General features: G+C 35.2%; 1 protein-coding gene across 1 annotated transcript; it reads left to right on the top strand.

Annotated features, from left to right (window-relative positions):
* The first annotated feature begins 2109 nt into the window (after positions 1 to 2109).
* On the top strand, positions 2110 to 7351 carry LOC120627407 (pancreatic lipase-related protein 3-like). The gene is made up of 7 exons (XM_039895409.1): positions 2110 to 2230; positions 3178 to 3265; positions 3636 to 3784; positions 4263 to 4514; positions 4803 to 4994; positions 6183 to 6354; positions 7267 to 7351. Exons 1-7 carry the CDS (start codon positions 2110 to 2112, stop codon positions 7349 to 7351), a joined length of 1059 nt encoding a protein of 352 aa, XP_039751343.1.
* The last annotated feature ends 4986 nt before the right edge of the window (positions 7352 to 12337 follow it).

Genomic DNA, 12337 nt, shown 5'->3' with positions numbered 1-12337 from the left:
TTCTTAGTACCTAGGTAGTATTTTTGGTATGTTTTCATGCCTCCGAGATTACCGTCTCAGTAATTATCACTTTCGTGTAATAATAAAAACAATGAAGGACACAAACTCGCATCGGAACAAAGTGATGGGTTATCGTCTATAACTGTCCTCTGCCCTGAGAAAGGAGGCCCAGACAGATATAAGGCTATTAAGACCTTATAAAGTTTCGACTTAATCGGCGTTTATACTTTTTTGCGTGATACTCACAGAAAGGATTACATTTATCGGTCCCCCGCAACTTAATTCACGTATTATAAATTTTAATAAGATTCCCAAACACACTTTCCGTGGCTAGTAAGCATTTCCGAAAATAATAATAAAGTAATTTAAGTACTTTCTTCGGAAAGCGTATTAGTTCATTAAATTTCCATAGTGAACAATTGCTTTATCATCGATCTCGTAGTACTTAGTTCTATGGTTCTATGAATGTAGATCACGCGTTATATTCCCGGGTTGGGCCAAAGATCTCACTATCTATTGTGTTAAGGAAAAGGGGCCGTGATTCGAATTTCGAAGAGCAAATTAGGTGATCTACCCCAAGCCTATAACGTAATAATTGCCCAATCCCCGCAACCGCTATTTGAGCAGCGGTAAGAATATAAGCTCTAACTAAATCCATCTCGCTTAATACGTGAGAACCTTTACGAGGCAGTGTCATTAAAAGGCTGAAGTAATAACCGACTAATCAAGCAAATGGCTGACCTGAGATTGGAAAACGATCGCCTATAAACACAGCAACACATCGTAGAGCATGCAAAGAACACGTCTACAAAGTCCCGTCCTGTAGCCATCAATCCTAAGTTTTAAGCCTCATGCGCCTATAATTAAACCGGCAACCACGCTCTTTACACCGGAACACAACAATGCTTCTAGCCGGCAGAAATAAGCACCCAAGCAAGGGTGGGCTAACTAAAAACTTTACTACGAACACTAAAAAAGTTACAACTAGTAAAATTTGTGGATAACGGGACACCAGATTGGAGGTCGTCAAACTCCCTGGCGCACCGTTAAATAATAATAAATAAATAAATATACTACGATAATACATACATCGCCATCTAGTCCCAAAGTAAGCGTAGCTTGTGTTATGGATACTAAGATGACTGATGAATAATTTTTATGAATAATATACATAAATACTTATAATATATAGATAAACACCTAGACACTGAATAACATTCATGTTCATCACACAAATATTGTCCAGTTGTGGGAATCGAACCCACTGCCATGGACTCAGAAAGCAGGGTCGCTGCCCACTGCGCCAATCGGCCGTCGTCGTCGTCGAGCGCGGTAAATAATGATTTTATTTCCCTTTTAAATTTAAAATAACAGCTAAAATGAAAACAAAAAAATTGACTATTTTCTGTTTTCAGTTTGTAACAATTTTCTTATCAATTGAAGCCCTTATTAATATTCAAATTATGAGGCGATAAGCGCTCGGAAGTACGGCGATAAGGTCGCGAGGCAATAAAGAAATACCTGTAAGTTTGACAAATAATTGACATCGTTTACATATTTTAGAACAGTGAAACTGTAGAGCATGTTACATTTAAAAGTATATTTAAATATTTTATTGTTACTTATCTTATAATTTCTTAAAAAGTGTTCATTAACAACTGAAACAACGAAACCATAAGATATATGTTAATATTATATATATAAACAAGATAGCCTAAAATAAACTGTGTAAAAAAATAAAACCAAATCAAATCTAAGTCTTCGAAACCACCGCAGCTAGGTATAGTCCCTAAGATGATCGTAGCATTGCCCCTTTGAATGACATTCCCAAAACCCTTTTTGACAATTCTTTAAAGAGAGCTCGAGCCCCACGTCCCCATTGTCCAAATTTACTCAAAAGGCACCAAAATGAACCTGCTACCAGGGTTTCACATTTGCGCTTCTTGGCCTGCTCGGCACCGGTAGCAGCTGCACCAAGCATTGACTAGGTTACCTGGATGTGTGATGCAGCTAAGATAAAGACACACGTCCCACACAATCGACCTTCCCAGCCACTACGAAACGAGCGTAACACCGTCAGGTATCTCGCCATCACTCCGTGCCAAATCAATGGGTTCTAATATATCTGGCACGTCAGCGGTAGCAGGAGATCGTGGGATGATGTCGTTGATATGGCGAGAAAAGCGACCACCTACGGTCACCATGGTCTCTGCTGTCTCCTGCTGTCTCGGTAGTGGCATGGATTAGGCTGAAAATAGATGCGACAAACCCAAAACCAACTACCACAGAAAGAGTGTCTAACATAATTAGTTAGCCCAACCTGGGCAGAAGGGAGAGCATGTAGCCAGTAACCCTACAGCAGAAACAGCGGTCTTTTTTTTTTCTCAAAGGTTTTTTTACATGGAAAATTTACGTCCTAATGTCTCTGTGAAGTAAAATTAACTGGCAATTTTTTTTATATTTTTTGAGTTATTGAAAAAAAATGTAATGATATTAAAATAAATTTCAGTTTTTGGTCAAACAATGTAAATGTGTCCAGTTATGTCTTCCGAATTATCGCATATTGCTTATAACCAAACTTGTCAACAAAGAATGTCATACAGTAGGTAGTTGCATTAGTAAGGCAGTTAAAGATAGGATATTTTTTACTGATTTGAGCTGAAGTAATAAAACGCTTTTGTAAATTGAAATAAAAACTACAGACATATGGTACTTCCTTCAATGTGATCATTAATGATACGAACCGATATTCTAATGAATTCGCTACTCCAGTCACTCTAATTACTTGATACAAGAGACCATGTCATGGCTAAAACTACGGGTATCATACTTGGAAAATTATATTAATTGGTGTTATTAGAGCGTTAAGAATCATTAGTTTATCAACAGAATAAGATCAAAACTTCGAAATTTAGAACTTGTTAATTGTGAAGTTCAGTGCTCATCAGGTAGCGTGTCCTTACAATATTGGGCATTTCCAAAGAAACCAATAGTATTAATAAAGTTTTATTTTATTTCAATATTATTATTAGCCAATTCAACTTTAATGATGAAAGTGTGGATATTAATATTATTCTTCTTGAGTATATTTTGTAAGTCATATTTTTGTTGCTAAGATAATGTTTTAGGTGTGTAGTAACTAAATTTTATAATTTTAAACAAATAATTGATTTTCAGCAAAAGAAAATACAGCGTTTTTTTCTGAGTGCGTAATTCCACCTTTAGAATGTCCTAATAAAAATGTTACGTTTTGGTTATACACTCGGTGAGTAGATTTTGTATATTAAGACATTTCTGCATACTGTAGTGATTGCATTTTTATGCGACATAGCTATAGAATTTTATCATCATCATCATCAAACCATTGCTGGCCCAGTAGGTATAGTAGGCCAAATGCGGTAGATTTCGCACGCCTTTGGGTACGCAAAGGAGAACTCTCAGGCATGCAGGTTTCCAACGTCGAAGCAATAGATATTGAATAGTTAGAGGTGTTTGCCGGTTAAAAGGAAGTCGGTGACCTTACCACTAAGCTATAATCGCTATAACTGAAGAATTATGTTTTTAAATTGAATTATAGAGAATGAATGAAATCCATTATAGCGAATGACTAAACATTTACAATAATTTTCAAACAGGGCCAATGTGAATAAACCAGTTGAATTAAAAATATCTGACCCAAAATCTATTACTTCAGCACCATGGGTCAAAGATGCTCCAATAAAAATATTAATACACGGATATACCGGGTACAGGGACTTTTCACCAAATACGGAACTAAGGCCAGGTAGATAATAAATTATTACATAAAATACTCAATTTTCCAACGCTTTGAAACAGCAGGTTTCTGTTTGCAAAATGAAAGATTCAAATGTTTAGGACAATTAAACTAAGTTAATTCATTGATAATATTTTGAAATTGTTGAAAGTCTTTAGAATTAATGTACGTAATAAAGTTAACATTCCTGAAGTCGATCTGTAATCTCCGAATCTGTGATTTATGTCTTAGAAGATGCATAGAAGCGCCTGGTAGCAGTATTGTAATGTGCCTAATGTGCACACCTCGTCGTCACCTACGTCTCTATTTTATTTTCTCCGATATATATATCGGAGAAAATAAAATATATTATAAATATATACACAAAAAATATAATATTAAAAAATTCAATTTAGTGTAGCGTACATTGTAGTTATATTGTAAATTGCAGCTATATATCTAAAATTTAAAGTTTCTTAAGCGTTTTATGTTTTGGGTTATATTTCAGTATACATGGATTGTTGCAATTACAATGTTATAAGTGTTGATTATAACAATTTAGTATTAGAACCTTGCTATATGCAAGCAGCGAAGAATACTGAATTAACCGGATTGTGTACGGCGCAGCTCATTGACGAGTTGGTGCAGAAATATGGTTTCTCGCTTCCTGATTTCCACGTCATTGGATTTAGCCTTGGGGGACAAACAGCCGGCTTCATAGCTAACTATTTAAAGTCAGGAAAACTTGACAGAATAACAGGTAAAAGGTATTAATGTTTTAAAGAATTACTTTATCTGGCATACTATGAAAATAAAATAAGAGTGAATTTTTCCGCATTAAATCTCTAACAAACAAATGGTATAGAATAATCATTAAAACCGCATCAGGCCAACAATCATAACATGATATTATGAGTTTACAAAGAATATTTTGTAGTGTTTGTAAAACTCATAGTTAACGAACATATTCTTAATATACCAGTTTCTAGATCTAAGAGAGTCAAATGCACGTAATTTTAATATATAAGGGATTTGTTAATAATTACAGCGCTAGATCCAGCGCTACCTTTGTTCGCAACAGCGGATGCAAGGGAAAAAGTTGATTCCAGTGATGCACATTTTGTTGATATTTTACACACAAACGCCTTGCAGAAAGGAAAACTAGAGGATAGTGGGCACGTTGATTGCTATGCAAATGGTGGTGTGTTCCAACCTGGTTGTGTCGCAACAGAAAATAAAAGTAAGTGCAATATTAATGTTGTAAAGCGTGCAAATAATTACAACTTTTGATAACTAAAACTTGATATGTGCCAAAGGGTAGGGTATTAAATTTATAAGCATGTTTACAAAGGTGCTTATAATTTTTGTTAAATAATTAAAATTATATTTTATTCATCAATGTTAATTCCATTGAGTCTGTGGGTATTCTCATATACTTAAATATCTCACTGAAGATAGTCTTCAGTCAGTATTGAGACTGAGACAGTGCAAATATACCGTCTGATATCTTAGTCGTTATCATAAGCTTATGGAAAAACAACGACTATGGGAACAGATAATAAAGAACAGACAGCAAAGCGTCTTTTGTGCTGCTGGTATAATCAACTGAGATCACCAACCCGTCTGCCAGCGTGGTGTTATGGGCCCTCCCCTTGGCATTGGCCTTTATATTAACTGTTGTAGGCTATTTATGACGATGATGATGACTTTGTTTTCCTACTATTAAATTAAGTTAATATATTCAACTTTTGTAAGTAAAAGACCATAATTTGATATGATTAGAATATTCATGATCATCCTCATTTCAACTAATAGACGTCCACTGCTGGACATAGGTCATTTGTAGGTAGTTCCACAATCCACGGTCCTGGGCCGCTTGCCTCCAACGGCTCCCAGTGACTCTCCTGATGTCATCTGTCCACTGCGTTGGGGGCTGACCTACGCTGCGTTTACCGATTTTACCGGTGCGGGGTCGCCATTCCAGCATCTTAAGACCCCAACGTCCATCGGTTCTCCAAGATACATATCAAGTTCAAGTAGTTCAAGTCATATCAAGTTTTAGTACCCTAATCCGAGCTAATTAATAAGTCGGCTTAGAATATGCTAATTAACAGCTCGGATTAGACTAACCTATGAAAATAAACTAAAAGAAATTGAGTACAGTAATGTTATCAAGGTACAAGTTTATAAGCATGTATGGATGAGAGTTTATTCCAACCTAACTTTTAAACGCTCGTACATATTTTGAATTTATGTGGCAAAAATTCTTAAACGATAATAAAAACCTTTTTTTCAAAAATATAAATATGTCGGCTTCTTCTTGATCTTGGCGCTAATTTCAAATAAGACTTCGTGCAGTGTTGAGCTGTCGTGTATTGTAATTTCGCTATTACTTGTCTATAGTAAATACTATAAATTTCGTTTATAGCTAAATCTTCTTGTGAGCATGATAGAGCTGTACATTATTATGCTGAATCAATAACTACCACGAAAGGGTTCTACGCAACTAAGTGTCACTCCTGGATGGCATACATTTTAGGCTGGTGTGAAATGGTAAATTCACATGAAGATATTATCTGTGGCGAGCACGCTCCAAGAGAGTAAGTTATTACCAGACCTATCTTGTCTTAGACTTGAGAAATACTTAAAATTATTTTAAGTGCTCGGAGGTTATCATTTCTAAGAGCGGTAGGTAATGTCCTTTTCATAATGCTTCATGTGGAAAAGACAAAACTACTTTCAGACCTGTAAATTTAGTTTAGAGATTTGTGTACAACAGAATTGTCACAATTAACATTTACATTGCTAACTTCGGTCAACAAACAATTTGTTGACCGAAGTTAGCTACAATGGAATATCCGACACATATCCAATTCGAATAAATATTTCAAGAGAAGTCTTTATTCATAGATTCGAAACTCGTGACTGATATTAATAATATTGAAGTTTTTAACTCACGTAGATTTTACTACTATCTAACCCAGCTAGCTCCAAACCCGTTTGGGGGTTCTTTTTTATGAACTTCTTCGCGCGACACAAACTTCGACAAAAACTGTGTTCATTTAGGCGTTTATATATTATAATTCCTGTATAGATTGGTGCCAATTTTGTTGTACATAAATCTTGAAACTAAACTAAATTAAAAATTTAAAAAAGTACCTGCCTATTAGATCGAAGAAGGCTTTATTTTGTAAAATTCAATGATATACATAAAATTAACATGTAGCTTAATTTGCTGTAAACCTCAAAATGCAGGCAAATATTTGCGGTGCAATTTATTATTTCTTTAATATTTATACACCACACCACGCAGATATTCCAATATGCACTCGCTGATCCTAGGAAATTAAACTAAATTAAAGAGCTATCCTAGTTCAAGTTTTTTTAGGTAAGGCAATCATATCAATCATAAACAATCTACCATCTTCATTAAAAAAAAAAGCGACATTTATATACTTACCTAACGATTTTTAAATGTACATATAATATTTCGATTTTTATTTAAATTTCAGCGCATCGGGTTCGTATTTCTTTAAAACTAACTCCAAACCTCCATATGCTCTTGGTTCAAGAAATAATTTTAAAGGAAAAGAGTAATTCAAATCCACTCCACACAATCCACAAAGAGTAATTCAAAGGGTATATTTTTGGTATGGTCAGGCCATGCTCCGCCCTCTATATGTTTTAAATGTTGTTATTGTACTTTTGTATTGATTAGTCTCTATAGGTTAGATACTAGGGTATAACTTTAATGTAAGTTTGTCTGTCCATCCGTCCGTGTATCAAGACCCAGTTTGTCACAAAAAGTTTATAGTTGACTTAGGCTCACCGCACGCACACAATTTTAATGACAATAATTTTAATCTAAATATTGTCAATAATATTGCCTTTTTGCGGGCGTAAGGAAGGATTGTCACTGACAGTCGATCTGATCCACAAATTTAAAGTCGCGCAACGCGCTATGGAGCGAGCTATGTGTCTCTCTGGGAGTCTCTCTTCGGAATAGAATTCGTAACGACGAAATCCGTAGAAGAAACAAGGTCACCGACATAGCTCAAAGGATAAGCAAGTTGAAGTGGCAGAGGGCGGGTCATGTCTGTCGTAGGACCGATGGCCGTTGGGCAGACGTGTTCTGAATCGTGTGACCGCGAATCGGTAAGCGCAGTGTGGGACGACCTCCAGCCCGCTGGACAGGTGACCTTAAAAAGGTGGCTGGCAGCGGCTGGATGAGATAGGCGGAGGACCGTGTGTGGTAGCGCGCTCTTCGAAATGCCTATGTTCAGCAGTGGACGCTTGTGGGCTGTTGATGATGATGATAATGATGGAAGGATTGATGTATTGATAAAACTTACTGTCAATACTTTAAAAATAAATCTTGGCCTTACAAATACCATTAAGGTTAAATGCCTTTTATTGCTGTAATTATCTGTTATTTGTTATTTTATGTATATTTCCAAGTTGATAGTTAAATGCATCACATTTTCATACTAAAAGTTTAACTCTCTGACTGATATCTTAATCTTGAAATTACGGCACAAAGATAGGGTAGGTACAAGTAAAAAGAAAATAAATGTTTTTAAAAAAAAAAAAAAAATTGTGGGAAATAGCGTCCATAGTAGGTTAAAAGTTACAATATAATATTATATTTAAATACCTACTAAAGATTATGACGTTGAACATTGCTTTTGCTGTATAAATAAGTACAGGGAACAAAAAATAATTCGTTCGAATACATTAATATATTGCTTCCGCCATTCATTTAAAGTTAACCTTCACACAGCAAGAATTATGATGTAGGAGATTGAATTATTGGTGCAAATTATGTTGTACATGAATCGCTAAAATAGACTAAATGGACAGGCCTAAACAATTCTTTGAAAAGGACAGCACTATTTTTAGACCTGTCCATTTAGTTAGTTTAGTGTTTTGGTAACAAAGAAACCAACATTACGCCATCATGCAGAATTCTTGATCTTTCAATATAGCTGAGAATAACATTAAATAGTAGTTGATAGTAGTCCAACGTGTCGTGACAAAAGAAAAAAGGACCATCGTTAGCCTTTTAATGTCTCTCTAGGCTGTAGCCATAAGAGAGACTATAATATCCCACAATTTCCTAACTCCAGTCTGGTACTGTGACAGGAAACTCCAATACCTATAAAACGTTTGACTCGAGCCGGGAATTCAACAGCAACAATACCCGTTGGGTCGTCGTACCCGAGGGTTGACGTCCTCTAATTCCCCCCCGATGTCGTCTAACCCTGGGGCTCTTCTCATGGCGAGCTCTCGTGAACGCTCCGCTCCCCGGGTGACGCCGTAGCAACCCCGCAGTTGGTTATCGGCAAGTGTTCATCCTAAAAATGAAAAAAAAATGACCCAGGAATTAAAAGCAGATCTCATGCGTAGACGAACATGCTTATAAGAATCCATTATATCACACAAAGATAGTTAATAGAGCATCTTCGTCAACTTCAGACCTAAGATCATATAGGTGTAGATATTCCCATTGTTCCTGGTCCATGGCCTTTTCTTCTCCCTTAAATCCCAATCCTCTTAGTCCATTGATTCTTGGTCGGCCGAAATGAGAAGCAGATCATTTTCATTTAACAGACCAAACTTGTATGTAAGTTTGGTCTGTTAAATGAAAATGTGAAATATCAACCACAATAAAACAGCTACATACTTGTGAAATATCAACCACAATAAAACAGCTCCTTTTGGTAGTTATTAAGTTATAACGGTATTGGCGCAGTAGGTAGCGACCCTGCTATCTGAGTCCAAGGCTTTAGGTTCGATTCCCATAACTTTAAAACGTTTGTTTGATGAACATGAATGTTTTTCAGTGTCTGTGAGTTTATTTGTATATATAATATTCAGTTTTCATATATCTATATTTTTTATAAAAATATCCATCAGTCATCGAAGTACTCTTAATACAAGCTAAGTTTACTTTGGGGGCGAATGGTGATGTCCGTATTGTCGTAGTATATTTATTTATTAAAAGAAAAAGCTAAAATTAATTTAGTAACGCAATATATTAAGTAACAAGAAGGTAAAACCCTAGGTGTATTACACACAAACGGATATGACCGACGGTCACTGGTACTTTGTCAATATCCTTATGGCGATCCTCAATTTTGCTGCACTTGCAAAACGGTACTAATTTAAAGTCTTTAATTCCGTCGTAAATTGTGTAAGATGTGTTAGTTAGTGTTTAGCATAATAAGGTAAGTTCACGGCTGACTGGTATATATTACTATATTATGGGTATCTTGTGAAATTAAATTCCTTAGACTAATGTCACTTTCCAAGGATTTGTGTATTATTCGTTCGCGTTTAACCGTGGTTTCTTAAAAATCTTGCCACACAATATCATGTCTTATCTCATAGTTCAATTAAGACGAGAATGAGATGTAAATTAATGTAAAATTTATCAAGATTAATTTAGCTGTGTTTTTGTTTTTTAAAAACCAACGGGAAAGTTTGCCAGGTGTTTCAACGCCGTGAATAATCCTATATCCCCGTCCATTATTCAGGATGTAAGCTTTATATTGTGCCCTAAATATTTCAAGATCAATGGTGCGGTTGATACGATTATAGATAACAATCAAAGAACAGACAGACTTAAATACAAAATTTAAAATATTGAGTATGGATAATTTAAAAAGATACAGCTTATTATGAGAGTTACGAAAGCGTTTAACCTTGTTCCATTATAATTTATCAGTTTGAGTTTAATGAGTTTAAGTATTGGTGTCTTCAACTTAAATAAACTTAAATTCCTTTATCCTTGATCAAAATCCTTCCAGAGTTCGGGTATCGAATTACTGCATCTTTGGTCTAGAAGCTATCTATGTTTTAAGTCATTGTTTGACTAACGCTTCTGCGTTTGATTTCCAAAATTACTGTCAAGTATTTGTAGTTTCACAAAAAGTCTCTACACTAGGTCGGAAATTATCTTGATTTACATGTCTCTTATAGGTTGAATAATTGAGAGAGCTAGGCTAGATAGCTAAAAAGATGTGACAATCTAAGTAAACTGCATATTATGGAAAAAAAACTAAGGAGGAAAACCCACGATCCGAAAAGGATTCCTGTACTATAATAATCCCAGTAGCACGTAGTGGTCAGGGGTGATTCGGATAAAAATCATTCTAGCTTTAACCCTAAGTTTTTGTTATAATAAGTCCCTGTATCACAATAAAACAATCTGGAGATAAACCCACGCAATAACTAATCATGCGTTACGTAATGCCTATGTCACAGTTTTATAAAAGATTTCATATTATAAAATAAACGTGTTATTTCTACTGGTTCGTTTTACAGCAGGTAAACTATAAGCGGGTAAACATGAGTTTGCATGTGAAAAAGTAAGATTAAAAAGAAACAGCTGCAAAAAGTGATATAATATTTAAAGCCTTAAAATGGAATATATAAAGGCGTTTACCTTGACGTAGGGGCACTTAGTCTTACCCAGTTCTGTAGTGAGTGTTACGTAAAATCAACTTGCTTGTAGTAAGAGGATTAAACCCATACTAAATATAATGAATACTGAAGTGCGAATGTTTTTTTGTTTGTTTGTAACCTATGTAAGACTCGACCAATGTACTGATTTTGATGAAATTTGGCACAGAAATAGCCTGCATCCTGGAGTAGGATATAGAAATTGAAATCCCGGAGAACACCCGGGTGAAGCTTTCTAAGATTTATATTATTAATTTATTTACTCATTTATTTATATTTTGTGGAAACATGCAAAACTACAATTAAATAATAGGTCATAATTATTTATAATACTTACACCTATTTGTTTATGTCAGTTTGATAACATTATTATAAACCTACAAACGAGATATAAAAAAAAATGTCTTTCTTACTTACAAAAAACTTCACTGCTAAAGCGATCTTTGCGACATTTTTCACATATTAGGTACTTGCGTACTGGACAGATCCCGTATGTGTCCAGTACGCAAGATACACAAAGAATCCCGGAGCATTTTTTAAAAACAAAACAAATTCAAATCGGTCTCGTAAAAGAAGAGCTATCGAGGCAATATTTGAATTTGACAAAGTGGATATGATGTATCATCGATAGGTGATCGTAGCAAATGGTAGTAGTGGCACAGAAGATGCTGCTGCCCGTACTCTGTTACATTAACTTAGTCGCTTTGTGCGACACTTGCGGGCAGAAGCAGGATGGTGGCAACCGTTTTCTGATCTGCCGTCACCACCTACATAAAAATAACATCGATACTGCCCTATAAATACTATAGCGATATTAAATTGTGTGTATTGAGGGTATAGTCTTATAAAAGTGCCGATACAATAATAATTATAAAAAATACTTAATATAAGTTAACTATTAGCGATTATGACAATTTTGTTTGGTAATGTCATGAAGCGGATCAGTTTATTGTTTGTTTTTATGAATGCACTATTGTAAAACATCTCAGAAACTACTATTAGTGTGATAAGAAAAACAATCTTTTTGCGTCACTTATGACTCGATTGCCTAAAGATATCGCGGATGAAACCGCACGGGGGTAAATAATTTAAACATTCACTAACTTAGTAACAAGTACC

This window comes from Pararge aegeria, chromosome 11 (genome assembly GCF_905163445.1).
Source record: "Pararge aegeria chromosome 11, ilParAegt1.1, whole genome shotgun sequence".
NCBI classification, from domain to species: Eukaryota; Metazoa; Arthropoda; class Insecta; order Lepidoptera; family Nymphalidae; genus Pararge; species Pararge aegeria.
Note: the sequence above shows the minus strand (reverse complement) of the source record. Positions and strands in the feature narration are given on the sequence as shown.

Coding starts and splice junctions, on each gene's coding strand:
- LOC120627407 (XM_039895409.1), top strand. CDS start 2,110: ATGGGTTCTAATATATCTGGCACGTCAGCGGTAGCAGGAGATCGTGGG. Junction 3,266..3,635: donor ACGTTTTGGTTATACACTCG/GTGAGTAGATTT, acceptor ATTTTCAAACAG/GGCCAATGTGAATAAACCAG. Junction 6,355..7,266: donor GGCGAGCACGCTCCAAGAGA/GTAAGTTATTAC, acceptor TTTAAATTTCAG/CGCATCGGGTTCGTATTTCT.